This window comes from Amblyraja radiata, chromosome 6 (genome assembly GCF_010909765.2).
Source record: "Amblyraja radiata isolate CabotCenter1 chromosome 6, sAmbRad1.1.pri, whole genome shotgun sequence".
NCBI lineage: Eukaryota > Metazoa > Chordata > Chondrichthyes > Rajiformes > Rajidae > Amblyraja > Amblyraja radiata.
In genome coordinates, this window is record NC_045961.1 from 85,428,240 (window position 1) to 85,443,779 (window position 15,540).

Below are 15,540 nucleotides of genomic sequence, written 5' to 3' on the forward strand. Positions count from 1 at the left end.
AAACTCCTCTCTCTTAATTTGTTTCCCTTTCTAGGGAAGGATTTAGATTTTCATCACAGGAAGCTGCCTCAAGTTTTGGAGATGATCGCCTCTTGATTGAGAAGTTCATTGATAATCCTCGGCACATTGAGATTCAGGTTAATAAGTTCAAACTTCCTTAATTGAAAATTCTGTTCAGAGAGGCTTATAATCAAATCTGTTTGTTTGAAAGTCTGTTCTATCATCCGTGGAGCAAGATTTCAAAGCCAACCAAGATAGATAAGGTAGAGAAGGATTCAGTCTGAAGAAGGGTTTCGGCCTGAAACGTCGCCTATTTCCTTCGCTCCATAGATGCTGCTGCACCCGCTGAGTTTCTCCAGCATTTTTGTGTACCTTAGATAAGGTAGAGGTTCTGCCAGTTAGACTTTTGAGCGTGTACTGAATTTATACAATACATTCAGGTTCCTTATAAGAACATTCAAAAGCAACACAAAACTGCTCTCATGAGGATACTTGAAAACAAAGGTGAGAATGTTATCAAAGCAAGGTTATGTATTTAACATAATTCCTTAAATACATAAATGCAATGAAAAGTGTCTTTCTAGGGAAGATCAGCACCACAGCCTGAAGCACTAATTAATCAGTAGTCTCTTTCAGAGAGTCTATAATTATGGCTGGCTTGGGAGTAATAATGAATATGCCATGTTTGTGCTCACTTGATTGGGGGAAGAATAGAAAGTGTTTTCCTGTACATGTAAATGGCAAAGAATGGGCAAAGGAATAGGTGACACTGACAGAGTGACAAGGAAAATAAAATGCTCGAAAAGCTCACAACTTATATTGATGAGGATGGATACTCTCTTGATCGTTCAGTGGATTTATTTCATGGAGAGAACAAGATATGCCGATTAGGAGATGCTCAGCCTTGTCCATGACCTGTGCTAAGTCAGTTGATTTTAATAGAGGAGCCAGTATTAAAGAAGAGGAAATCCAAGGTGATTTGTCATTTCTGTTTGCCATTCCGCTGAGGAAGAAGTGGTCATTTGTGCAAGGGGTATTCAGCTGTGATTCCCTGAGGTTAAAAATTACTCATTTTAAATGTCCACAAATGACAAGCTGTATCCAGGGCTACAATATTGGTGAAATAGAGAAATGTAGATGCTGGACATTACTCAAAATGATACAAATTGCTGGAATAACTGAGCAGGTCAGGCAGCATCCCTGGAGAACATGGATAGGTGACATTCCATGTTCGTTAGGGATGCTGCCTGACTTGCTGAGTTACTCCAATAATTTGTGTCCTACAGTATTGGATTCAGGAGATATCTGGATGAATGATGACATGCAGAAAGAAGGACATTAATGACAAGAGAAAAATAATGGGAACAAATACACTCATAATAGGAGGTTTGAAAATTGATTCAAACTAATGTGGACAATTGAAAAAATGTTTACCCAGTCAAATATCTTACTAAAAAAATTAGCAATCAAACAGATAATTGGTGGCTAAGCGAGACACACAAAAGGTTTCAGATGCCGGAATCGGGAGTAAATATCAAACAGCCGGAGGGCCTCAGCGGGCCAAGGTAGCTTCGATGGAGGGTAATAGACACTGTTTTGGGTCGCTCTTCATCTGTCCATTTCCAGCAGTTCGTTTTTACTACTTGATTGATCGTGCCGTTTGAATTTAATATTAACAATGCTTTATGTCATGATCACAGCATACAAGATTTAAAAAATGTATATACTTGTCTTTCAGAAGCATTTTTTTATCCATAGGTTATAGGAGACAAACACGGTAACACACTTTGGCTGAATGAGAGAGAGTGTTCCATTCAGAGGAGAAATCAGAAAGTTGTAGAAGAGGCACCAAGGTAAGGCTTTACAGAACCTTATGACACACCTTGTTTCATTGTTCTTGTTTTTCATTAAAATCTTGAGTAACAGATAATCACATTATGGCAAATAGAATATACCATGGAAAAATGGGGGCATTCACTGTGATGAAGAAAACAGAACAGCAGAGTGTTTGTTAAATATTGAGAGATTGGATAGTGTTGATGTTTATCGGGGCCTGGGTGAGTTTGTACAGAAATACTGAGGCCAATATACAAGGAAAGCAGGCACTTAGCAAATGGTACATTAGACTTTATAATAAGTGGGTTTGATTGCAGAAGTAAGGAGGTCATTTGCAATTATTAGAACCTTGGTGAGTGTACCTGGGGTATTGTGTACAGTTTAGGTCTCCTTACCCAAGAAGGGATGTACTTGCCAGAGAGGGAGCGCAGTGAAGATTAGCAGACTGGTTCCAGTGATAGCGGAGTGATCAAGTGGGGAGTGATCAAGTAGACTGGGATTGTGTTCTGTTGAGCTTAAAAGAATGAGAGAAGATCTCTCAATGAAAAAGTCTCTCAAACAAAGTTACAAAATTGTTAAACAGCTTGATAACAGTTTGAGAATAAGATGTTGGCTGTCGATGATTGAGGCGTGGAAAGATTTCTACACTCAGAGGGTGGAAGCATTTTAAATCCTCGAGCCTGTGTAGGTTCCATCCTTAAGTTCATTTATAGCAGTGACCAGTAGATTTTTGGTTACTTAGGAATCCTCAAGAGATATGGGGATAGTGCTAGGAAATGATGCTGAGATAGAGGATTGCTGTGATCTCAGAGAATAGTGGGACGGACTCAAAGGGGCAGACTGCCTAACCTATCAAAAAGGGGGAAATGTATTCCCATTGGGTGATAAAAGTAATGAGAATTCAGTTTTCAATTCTTGACTTCCACTTCAGGACGCATTCCCCAATCTCCCTATCTACCTTGTGGCAGCCCTTTCTTTTATTTGCATTTTCTCTGTAGCCGTAACTATATTCTGCACTCTGTTCACTTTCTCTTTTTGCATAATCTGTTGTACTCATGTATGGTATGATTTGCATGGAGAGCATGAAAAACAAAGTTTTCCTACAGTATCTCAGCACATGTGAAAATAATAAACCATTAATAATTCTACCCCATACCTGGGAAGTGTTGCTGTGCCTCTAAAGGTGCAGCAAGTAAGAATTTCTTCATCCCCTTCTCGATGCAATGACATTTAAATACTCTTGACTCTTAACATGCTGCTGAGAGATGAAAAAGCAATTGTGCTTATTTGGACTATGATGTTTGGAGCTGCTAAGATCATGAATTGTGCTGCAGTGGAAGGGAAGAGTAGAGGTTCATAAGGTGCATCTCCAAGGTTTTAGAGTTTCTTTCCCACGTTCCCAGCTGTTATCAGGCAACTGAATCATCTTACCACAACTAGAGAGCAGTCCTATCTACCTCATGGGTGAACCTTGGACTATCTTTGGTGGGACTTTACTGGCTTTACCTTGCACTAAATGTTATTCCTTTATCGTGTATCTACACACTGTACATGGCTATTGTAATCACGTATTGTCTATCCGCTGAATGGTCGGCACGCAACAAAAGCTTTTCACTGTACCTCGGTACACTTCTGACAATAAACTAAACTGATATTCACTTCTCTCGCCTAATTCTAGTGTCGAGAGAATCTCAAAAGGGCACTGAATGGTTCTTAATTTAGTTGCAAGCTAACAGTCAGGAAGGTGGAGATTGGAAAAACCTGTAGCTGAAACTGCCAAATTTGGGAGCCAAAGGAGCCAAATAATCTGACAGTTGCAGTGATATAGAACACTCACATTTTATATCAAATGATAGTTTGTAAATTTCATAGATGGTAATTCTGCATTTAGGAGAATATCTTTTCTGTCAGGCATTGGAGAAAAAGAAACTATTTTTTTCTAACTGAAACTAATGAAATAAATGTCCTTAAATTTGTTATCACAGCTGAAAATTATTTTTGCCATGAACTTTCTTTCCTTATTCTGGGTTGCAGTATTCTTCCAATTATGAATAACATGTTTTTGAAGAAGCATGGAATGTTTTAATTTTAAGTGTTAGAATTTTAAGCGCAGAATGACATTTTTCACTTTTTGCACATTTGGTGTGAGAATTGCAGAGTCAGTTAACTCTTATCAAGTTAACAATGAGGGCTTCTTGAGGCATTGATCAAAATAGATTTTAAATTAATCATGTCCACGTTGGAAAACTTTATTTGAACTAATGTGGGATTAATTTTTAAAAAAGGAGACAAGTTATATTAGTGGCGCAGAACATCAGAAACAGAAGCAGCCACTTTGATGGAAAAAATGGTGCCTTAATGTCAGGGATGACCACTCTCACCAGCCTTGGGCTCTCTGGCCTTTTGTCTGTTTTTGGGACAAAGCTGCAATGTGATCTGGAGGAAAGTCGTCCATCAAACTGACACAGTGAACTTCTTTAAGTTCCTTCCTCAAATCTTTTTAACCAGATTTTAGATCACAATGATTTGGTTTCATAACACGAATTTCATGTGACAAATTTTTAATTGGCATTAAAAATAATATTGTTTGTTGTTGACCTCAACAAGAAATAACTTGTACTATGATACCATCATTTCCAGACCTGGTCGGTTCCAGTAGTCAATTCAATTTGTTTTCTAAAATGTAGTCGTCTTGTAATGAAAGGAAGCCAACGACCGATTTCTGTACAACAATAGAAAAATGATCAGATAATCTGTTTTAGTGAAATTCATTAATGAATAAATATTGGGAAGGTCAGTGTGGAGAACTTCCCTGTTCATAAAGCATAGAGCTCTATAGTGTGGAAACAGGCCCTTCGCCCAACTGGTCTACGCCACCACCATGCCCCATCCACACTAGTCCCACCTGCCTGTATTTGGCCCATATCCCTCTAAATCTGTCTTACCCATGTACTTGTTTTAATTGTTTCATAAACATTAAAATAGTCCTTGCCTCAACTACCTCCTCTGGCAGCTCCTTCCATACACCCACTGTCATTTGTGTGAAAAAGTTACCCCTCAGATTCCTATTAAATGTTTCCCCCTTCACCTTAAACCTATGTCCTTGTTTCTCGATTCCTCTACTCTGGGCGAGACTCTGTGCGTCTACCCGATCTATTCCTCTCATGATTTTATACACCTCCATAAGATTGCCCCTCATCCTCCTGCGCTCCAAATAATAGAGTCCCAGTCTGTTCCACCTCTTCTAAAATAAAATAAAACTGTTAGAGACATCAGCCAAACCTTAGGCTTACCAAAACCAACTGTTTGGAACATCATTAAGAAGAAAGAGAGCACCAGTGAGCTTACCAATCGCAAAGGGACGGGCAGGCCAAGGATGACCTCCACTGCTGATGACAGAATTATCTCTACAATAAAGAAAAATCCCAAACACCTGTCCGACAGATCAGAAACACTGTTCAAGAGTCAGGTGTGGATTTGTCAATGACCACTGTCCACAGAAGACTTCTTGAACAGAAATACAGAAGCTGCACTGCAAGATGCAAATCACTGGTTAGCTGCAAAAATGGGATGGCCAGGTTACAGTTTGCCAAGAAGTACTTCAAAGAGCAACCACAGTTCTGGAAAAAAGGTCTTGTGGACAGATGAGACGAAGATTAACTTATACCAGAGTGATGGCAAGAGCAAAGTATGGAGGAGAGAAGGAACTGCCCAAGATCCAATGCATACCACCTCATCTGAGAAACACGGTGGTGGGGGTGTTCTTTGTGTACTTCATTGATGATACAACTGCTGATGGTAGTAGCATAATGAATTCTGAAGTGTATAGACACATCTTATCAAAAAGTAGTAAACACTGCCCAGTCCATCATCGGCTCTGACCTTCCTTCCATCAAGGGGATTTATCGCAGTCGCTGCCTCAAAAAGGCTGGCAGTATCATCAAAGACCCACACCATCCTGGCCACACACTCATCTCCCTGCTACCTTCAGGTAGAAGGTCCAGGAGCCTGAAGACTGCAACAACCAGGTTCAGGAATAGCTACTTCCCCACAGCCTGCTATTAATGGCTCGGACAAAACTCTGATTATTAATAACCCATTATCAGTTATTTGCACTTTATCAGTTTATTTATTCATGTGTGTATATATTTATATTATGGTATATGGACACATTGATCTGTTTTGTAGTAAATGCCTACTATGTTCTGTGTGCTGAAGCAAAGCAAGAATTTCATTGTCTTATCAGGGACACATGACAATAAACTCATTTGAACTTGAACTCGTTCAAACAAATGCCTCAAAAATCATTGGCAGATGGTTCATTTTACAGCAAGACAATGATCCCAAACATGCTGCTTGCTAAAGCCACAAAGGAGTTTTTCAAAACTAAAAAAATGTCATTTTTTGAGTGGCCAAGTCAATCACCCAATCTGAACCCAATTGAGCATGCCTTTTATATACTGAAGAGAAAACTGAAGGGACTAGGTCCCAAAACAAGCATAAGCTAAAGATGGCTGCAATACAGGCCTGGCAGAGCATCACCAGAGAAGACACCCAGCAACTGGTGATGTCCATGAATCGCAGACGTCAAGCAGTCATTGCATGCAAAGAATATGCAACAAAATACTAAACATGACTACTTTCATTTACATGACATTGCTGTGTCCCAAACATTATAGTGCCCTGAAATGGGGGGACTATGCATAAACACTGCTGTAATTTCTACATGGTGAAACCAAAATGTATAAAAATGGCCTATATTTAAATCTGACAATGTGTACTTTAACCACATGTGATTTTTTTCTAATACAATTCATAAAATGGGGAATACAGAGGCAAATAAGTAAATAATGGGTCTTTGTCCCAAACATTATGGAGGACACTGTATATAACTGCTCTATTTCCAAATCGCATGGAATCTCTGAGAGAGCAGAAAAGTGGTAATCTGAGAGATGGTACTCCAGCCATTGTAGCACCGCCAACCAGTGGGTCGACCTGAATTCTGGAGGCGTCTTGAACCACAGTTATTGGGAGCAAAAGCACAATCCACTGAGTCACATGTGACACTCAATTGCTGCTAAAACGTATTGTGCAGGTGCTCATACATTTTCATTTATTTTAATGCAGCACCTTTCTGGATCCAGAGACTCGAAAAGCCATGGGAGAACAAGCAGTGGCGTTGGCAAAAGCTGTCAATTATTCCTCTGCTGGCACAGTTGAATTCCTTGTGGACTCAAGGAGGAGCTTTTATTTCTTAGAAATGAACACTCGACTTCAGGTATAGAAAGATATATTTTTTCCTATGAGCTCTTTGGGCAGATTTGAATGGCGACGGATGGTTACCAGGGAACCCAGTAGATAACTAGTAGAGGGCAGCACGGTGGCACAATGTTAGAGTTGCTGCTTTAAGGGCCTGTCCCACAAGCATGCGACTCCATGCGGCAAGCGCGACCTAACGTGGTCGCTTGAGCCGTACGGCCTCGCGGGGCCGGTCCCACTTCGATCGCTGGAGCCGTATGGAGTTGTGCGGAGCTGGTCCCGACATCGCGTGGGGCTCTGAAAAACTGACCCGTGTTCAAAAATTCCGTGCGGCAACGGCCTCCCGGCCCGCAGCCACCTCGACGCCGTATGCACCGCCTCGACGGGCGTGCGCAGCGTCTCGACGCCGTATGCAGCGTCTTGACGCCGTACGTCACGCGCGAACTTCCCACGGACTTTGCTCGAACTTCACGTCACTCACTCGACCTCCGCGCGGCCCCCACTTCCGGGAGTTTGGTCGCGCTTGACGCATGCAGGTCGCATGCTCGTGGGACAGGCCCTTTACAGCGCCAGAGACCCGGGTTTGATCCTGACTACGGATGCTATATATATGTAGTTTGTACGTTCTGGCCATGATCTGTGTGACTTTTCCCCAGGAGCTCTGGATTCCTCCCACACAAAGAAGTACAGGATTGTAGGTTAATTGGTTTTGGTAAATTTGTAATTTGTCCCTATTGTATATAGGATAATGTTAGTGTATGGTAATTGCTGGACGGCACGGACTCGGTGGGCAGAAGGGCGTATTTCCGCGCTGTATCTCTAAACTAAACTAAACTGTGACATTTATTTAGCCAGTGTGGAACATGCACCACAGGGAATGGCCAAGGTAAGAGGCAGGGACGCACTTTAAGGGGAAACTGAAGAAAAAACATATGAGAGAAAAAGAGGGAGGGAGTGAGAAAATAGGAAATGGTGATTGGGAAGGTGAAGAGGAATTGGTAAAGTCTTGTATGAATCTAGAATATCAGCATGCACTCTTGGGCTGAATGGCCAGTTTTTTTAATGCTATAAATTCCATGTAATGGCATCTACTGTTGCTGAGTACATTTTATCCCATGCTTCAAGTAACCTTAAAGACCTTGAGGGGGATACAGTTAAGCGCCACAGAGGGGCTGTGATATGTAGCTCGTCTTAATGCTTTGATATTTTTCCCACTTGGCAGCCAAAATTTCCTATTAGATTTTTCTAGTGCTGAATCCATGCTGTGTTGCACTGAAATTGATGCTGGTGTCAGCACTAAGAATCAAGCCTTTTTGAAAATGTTTTTCAAAGCCACAGTCTGCATACCTTGCCTAATGAGATGTGTTTTATGGATAACAATAAAAAGTGTGTTTTCATTTAAAATGGAAGGAGCAATGTTTACGGAGAGGCTTGAAGTTTAATGATATTCAAGTTTTGACTTGACTAAAATGATCATCTTTCTTCCAATAATAAAAAAAAAAGGAAAGATAGTTTGACAGGATTATCATTTAGTACTAAAATGATTTACTTAATATTTTCTTTCTTAATCCATTTAAACATCTCTGAGTTATTACACAAATATATAAAAATGGTTGTACATGGAGAGACCTTAAAAAAATTATGCCAGGAATTATGGCGTGAATATGGTGAGAAGCTGAGTTATTTTTGCCTTGGGGCAGAGCCATCTTGGGGAATCTTGGGGAACGGCTGCTAACCAGCCGTCCGTTTAATTCACTTTTTTTTTTGCAGTTTTAGTTAGTCCTGTGCCCTGTTTGTGGGAGAGATAGTCTTTTTAATGTGGGGGGTAGGGGGTAATAATATTTCTAGGTCCCTACCTGGTCGGTGAGGCAGCTTTTTCTCCGGGCTGCCCCGTCGACCCGTCCTCGTGGCCTACCAGCGGGCGTGGAGCGCCGTTTCCTGGCGGGGACCGCCCAGCACCTCGGCTTCGGTGGTGGCACAGCGCTGGAGCGCTATCGCGGAGCGGAGCGGGCGATGCCTTGCCTGGGTCGCCGCGCTGGAGCTCCGGTGAGCTGTGACCGCCGAGATCAACACCTCCGGGCTGCGGGTCTGCGGAGCGGAGCGGGCGGCGCCGACTTTAACATCGGGAGCCTGGGAGCTCCAAACCGGCGCGGCCTTGTCGGCTTCGGAAGCCGCGGTCCCCAGTTAGGAAGCGGCCGTTCCAGGTGGCCCAGCCGCTGAAAGGACTCTCCCGGCGCCGGGGCAACAGCACCCGGCCAGAACGGCCAGGAACATCGGGCCTCCGTAGAGGCAATAGCGGAGGCCTCAATAGGCCTGACTTTGGGAGAACTGGGGATGGGGACTGGACATTGTGCCTTCCCCCACAGTGGTAACCATTGTGGGGGGATGATTTTTTGTGTGTAATGTGAATATGTTAGTTTGTGTCCAAGATGGCTGTCGGAAGGGAGAGTGGACGCTGGCGCGCTTTAGCTGCCGCTGCTCTCTCTTCACATTGTGTTTTTGATTTTTTGTCTTTGGAGCGAATTCTGTCTTTAATTTGTGTATTGGTGATGTCCTTATTATTTATTTTACTCCGACTATATGTTTTTTCTCTCTTGTTAATTTTCTGTAAGGTGTCCTTGAGACTTTGAAAGGCGCCCGCAAATAAAATTTATTATTATTATTATTAGGGTTAAGCAACAACTTAATCAAGTGGTTCAACTTCATTGAGTCATAAAGAGATGCAGCATAGAAACAGGCCCTTGGGCTCACTGAGTGTGCGCTGACCATCAACAACTCATTTGCACTAATCCTACATTAACCCCATTTTTTATACTCCTCACATGCTCATCAATTCCACTCCTGCATCCCCCCCCCCTGCCCCCCACTATTACTCGACCATAAACCAGGAGGAATTTATAGTGGCCAATAAAACCCACCTATCCGCATCTCTTTGTTATGTGGAGAAAAGCCAGAGCACCAAGAGGAAAACAACACAGTCACAAGAAAAGCGTGCAAACTCCACACTGATAGTTTACGATGATTGGATTGAACTGTGCTGTGAGGCAGTGGCTCTGCTGGATGAGCCACTATGCTACCCAAAATTTCACACTAGTTTCTTATAGAATGGAGAAAATAAACTACTTTCTCTGGGAGGTGGAAACAATTATGAACCTTTTTTTTAATACAAAGAACTGGTAAAATCAACAACTGTTTCATAGCGTGGGTAAGCAGTAATTTATAAAAGCTAAATAATTGAAAAAGAGAAATTCACAGGGCTGTGAAGGAAGAGCAGGAGAATTAGATCAATTTGAGGGCTTTCATTGGGAACAAATTGACTTGCAATCACTAATGTTACTGCATTCATCAGGTTGGAGATTTATATCCGAAGATTTTATTCTTGAAGAGAAATGTGGGAACATGGGCTGGAAAATGAGGAAATAACAAATTTGCTCCATCATTAACAGTTGCCAGCCTTTAAAAGCTTCTATTGTCAAATTAATAAAAGGTTAGCAAATGTTAACGCAAGTTTCTTATAGTCATGCAGTACGTAAATGTCCCCTTCAGTCCAACTCATCCATGCTGATCAAGATGCCCATTTAAACTAGTTCCATTTTCTCGTCTTTGACCCATATCCCTCCAAACCTTTTCTATGCATTTATCTGTCCAAATGTCTTTTAAATGTTGTTATTGTACCTGCCCAACTACTACTTTGTCAGCTCGTTCCTTATGTGTATCACTCTCTGTGTGAAAAAGTTGCTTCTCAGGTTCCTAATAAATCTTTCCCCTCTCACTTTAAACATATGCCTTCTAGTTCCTGATTCCCAACCTTGGGGGGGGGGAAAGGCAGTGTGCATTCACCCTATTTGTACCACTCGTGATTTGTACCCCTTGTTTAAATAACCGAAGTCTTCGTGATAAAGGTCCAAAGACTTTATTAATGTTACAGCTTCGGTAGCTTCATACTAGCATGTTTCTCTAAGAATGTGGGAACAAGGCAGGGAGGCTACAGTTAAGCTAGTGGGCTTAGCTACAAAGTATGACTCGTAATATGAGTGACATCCTCCCTCTTAAAGAATTAAACATCAGTACGAAACCATTAACTAAGTAAGACATGCATAGCAATTGATAATAAACTGGAGGAAAGTCAAACATAGCCCGGGTACTTCACAACCGGTTTGCAAACACGACCAGCATGTGTACGATAAAGACTATCTCCGTTCTTTCCCCCCGGGGACAGAGCAGGTGGCTTCACAGGTGAGGGAGACCGAACCAGTATTACCGGAGATGAAACAGGAGACTGTGGCACAGGTGAAGTCGCCACTGGCAAACCAGCCGTTGCAGACATGGGTTGTTGTGTTGGTATAGGCGGAGGAGTGCCACTAGATGGAAGTACACTTGTACGGTCTGGATAATACGAAGGTGGAACTGGCTCATTCACAGGCAGGATATGATACCTGTTACGCCTGTAGGTGCCGCCATCGGCACTCACCAGATACGAGCGTGGCTCAAAAGCAGCTCCAGAAATCACACCAATACGGTCATGGCCTTTGTCAGTCTGCAAACGAACCACCTGCCCCTTGGTCAATGATGGCAGTGGCCTACTTGTTTTATGATACCATTGTTTTTGAATGTCACGTTTTTGTTGTAACCTGGACTGAACCTCCTCGGGTGGAACCACCTGCGGGATCAATGCCTGATCCGCCATAGGCACCGTGGCTCAGGTCTGCCTCGACAATAAACGTTGAGCAGGTGCACCTAAAATCGGGTCACGGGAGATGTTGCGTAAGTTGAGTGGATCCAGGAACACGTCGGAATTAGCTCTGTGCGAACGTTCCATGAGCTGTTTGGCACTCTTGACGGCCCGCTCAGCTAGTCCATTCGACTGTGGATATTCAGGGCTGCTGGTAATGTGTCGAAAATTCCAGCGTGTAGCAAACTCCCTGAAGTGTTGGCTGGTGAATTGACTGCCGTTTTCAGTTAACAGTCTACCCAGAGATCCGTGGACTGAAAAATGGCGAGATAACTTCGAAACCACCCCGCGAGAAGTGGGGCTGCTGAGAAAATCAATGTCAAACCATCCTGAATACGAATCGACGAGTACCAGGTATTGCTTGCCATGCCACTCAAATATGTCAGCTGCCACTGTAGACCACGGGAGTGCAGGAACTGGATGTGAAAGAAGTGGATACTTTTGTTGGTGAGGTGCCAAGCTGCACAGGACGCCACATTCTCGGTGATGTAGTTGGCCATGCCAGGCCAGTAAAACATGCTTTTTGCCCGTAGGACAGTAGCTTCAGCGCCCGGGTGCCCTGCATGGACAGCGTTAAAGTACTTGTTGTGCAGCGAAGCAGGGACCACAGCCACGGCAAAGGCTGGACTGGCAGCGGAACGTTGTAGTGTTTGTCTGGCCAGCCGCGCTTAATGACGGAGGTAAGCGACTGTAGAGTACTGTCAGCAGCAGTGTGGGCAACCAAATCCTCCATACAGGATGAGGGAATAAAAGACACAGTCATTACAATAAAGTCATCATCCGGCGAGGGCGGATCCTCGCAGGTCTTCCGGGGTGCATGCGAGAGAGTGTCAGCCAGGTGCATATCCCTACTGCGTTTGTGGATCAGAACAATGTCATATTCTTGAAGTTGCAGTAACATCCGCTGTAGGCGTGCTGGAGAGGCATGGATCGGTTTGTTAAAGATGCTGATCAGAGGTTGGTGGTCAGTTTCAATCGTGACCGTGTGTCCAAAGATAAAGTCATTAAATTTCTTGCAGGCGAAAAGGCATTTGATAAGGTCCCACATAGGAGATTAGTGGGCAAAATTAGGGCACATGGTATTGGGGGTAGAGTGCTGACATGGATAGAGAAGTGGTTGGCAGACAGGAAACAAAGAGTAGGGATTAACGGGTCCCTTTCAGAATGGCAGGCAGTGACTAGTGGGGTACCGCAAGGCTCGGTGCTGGGACCACAGCTATTTACAATATACATCAAGGATTTGGATGAAGGGATTCAAAGTAACATTAGCAAATTTGTAGATGACACAAAGCTGGGTGGCAGTGTGAACTGTGAGGAGAATGCTATGAGAATGCAGGGTGACTTGGACAGGTTGGAGGAGTGGGTAGATGCATGGCAGATGCAGTATAATGTGGATAAATGTGAGGTTATCCACTTTGGTAGCAAAAACAGGAAGGCAGATTACTATCTAAATGGCGTCAAGTTGGGAAAAGGGGAAGTACAACGGGCTCTGGGGGTCCTTGTACATCAGTTGGGGAAGTCCAGAACAAGGGGTCACAGTTTAAGGATAAGGGGGAAATCTTTTAGGACCGAGATGAGAAAAACATTTTTCACACAGAGAGTGGTGAATCTCTGGAATTCTCTGCCACAGAAGGTAGTTGAGGCCAGTTCATTGGCTATATTTAAGAGGGAGTTAGATGTGGCCCTTGTGACCAGATACTGAGTTGGATGATCAGCCATGATCATATCAAATGGCGGTGCAGGCTCGAAGGGCCGAATGGCCTACTCCTGCACCTATTTTCTATGTTTCTATGTCTATGAAAGTAAGCATGCAGGTACAGCAGGCAGTGAAGAAAGTGAATGGTATGTTGGCCTTTATAACAAGAGGAATCGAATATAGGAGCAAAGAGGTCCTTCTGCAGTTGTACAGAGCCCTAGTGAGACCACCCCTGGAGTATTGTGTGCAGTTTTGGTCCCCTAATTTGAGGAAGGACATTCTTGCTATTGAGGGAGTGCAGCGTAGGTTTACAAGGTTAATTCCCGGGATGGCGGGACTGTCATATGCTGAGAGAATGGAGCAGCTGGGCTTGTACACTCTGGAGTTTAGAAGGATGAGAGGAGATCTCATTGAAACATATAAGATTGTTAAGGGCTTGAACACACTAGAGGCAGGAAACGTGTTCCCGATGTTGGGGGAATCCAGAACCAGGGGCCACAGTTTAAGAATAAGGAGTAAGCCATTTAGAACGGAGACGAGGAAACACTTTTTCTCACAGAGAGTGGTGAGTGTGGAATTCTCTGCCTCAGAGGGTGGTGGAGGCAGGTTCTCTGGATGCTTTCAAGAGAGAGCTAGATAGGGCTCTTAAAAATAGCAGAGTCAGGGGATATGGGGAGAAGGCAGGAACGGGGTACTGATTGGGGATGATCAGCCATGATCACATTGAATGGCGGTGCTGGCTCGAAGGGCCAAATGGCCTACTCCTGCACCTATTGTCTATTGTCTATTGTCAATTGAAAACAACCGCCAACAGCTCTTTCTCAATTTGGACATACCGTTTTTCTGTGTCAGTCATAGCACGCGAGGCATAGGCAACTGGCTTATTGCCGTTACCATCATTTTTAAGAAATGCCGCGCCTAGTCCGTGTGGTGAGGCGTCACAAGTCAGTGTGACCGGTATTTTAGGATCAAAGTAAGCAAGAGTAGGAGCACAAGACATCTGCTGTTTAAGAGTGTCGAACGCCTTTTGCTGTTGCTCGTGCCAGGTCCAAGCAGTTTCTTTGTGTGTAAGCTGGCGCAAAGGGGCAGATATTTCGCTGAAATCCGGAATGAATTTGCTCAAGTAGTTAACCATGCCAAGGAATCTCTGCAAACGTAGCACGTCTGTGGGTGCTGGGAACTCGTTGATAGCACTGGTTTTCACCGGATCAGTTTTTAGGCCATCTTTGGTAAATACATGGCCTAGGTATTTCACCTCATTTTCCATGAATTTGCATTTTTGAGGGTTCAGCTTGAAGTTGATGGCCTTGGCGCGATCCAAGACTTTCGTCAGATTGGCATCATGTTCTTCGACCATTTGTCCCACAACGAGGATGTCATCCACTACGATGGAGCACGGGTAGCCTGTAAACAACTGCTCCATAGCTTGTTGAAATACTTCACTAGCAGAACTTATTCCAAAGGGCATGCGAAGAAATCTGTAACGCCCGAACGGAGTGCTGAAAGTGGTTAACTTGGAGGAGTTATGTTCCTGCAAAATCTGCCAGAGTGAACTCTTGGTATCTAGCACCGTGAATACAGTTGCCTCAGCCATCTGCACAGCGATCTCATCCACAGTGCGCATGGCATCGTGAGGTCATTTAATTGCAGTGTTTAAATCCTTGGGGTTGATGCAAATCCGTATCTCGTCTCTATTCTTGTTGGTCGCCACGACCATGGTGAAAGCCCAATCCGAGGGGTCAGCAACGGGAGCTATCACATCGAGAGACACCATTCTGTTAAGTTCACTTTGAACACGGTCCCGCATAGCGTGGGGAATCTTATGAGCTGGACGAACAACAGGAATGTCCTCAGGGTCAATGGTAATCGTGTACCTGACAGGCAACCTGCCCAACTTATCGTCAAACTAAATCTTGTATTGTGTCAGGATTTGTTGACTAAAGTCACAGTCTGTAATCAGATGACAAACAAAAGGGCTGAAAGAAATCAGACCCATGTCTTGACATGCGTTGACACC

At 43.7% G+C, this 15,540-nt stretch overlaps 1 protein-coding gene across 1 annotated transcript in view; it reads left to right on the forward strand.

Annotated features, from left to right (window-relative positions):
• pcca (propionyl-CoA carboxylase subunit alpha) overlaps positions 1 to 15,540 on the forward strand; it is a 437,485-nt gene that overhangs the window by 181,622 nt on the left and 240,323 nt on the right. Inside the window, exons 10-12 of the mRNA XM_033023091.1 lie at positions 35 to 137; positions 1,759 to 1,853; positions 6,964 to 7,114. Of these exons, the coding sequence (XP_032878982.1) occupies positions 35 to 137; positions 1,759 to 1,853; positions 6,964 to 7,114 (349 nt within the window). The remainder of the gene's footprint in view (positions 1 to 34; positions 138 to 1,758; positions 1,854 to 6,963; positions 7,115 to 15,540) is intronic.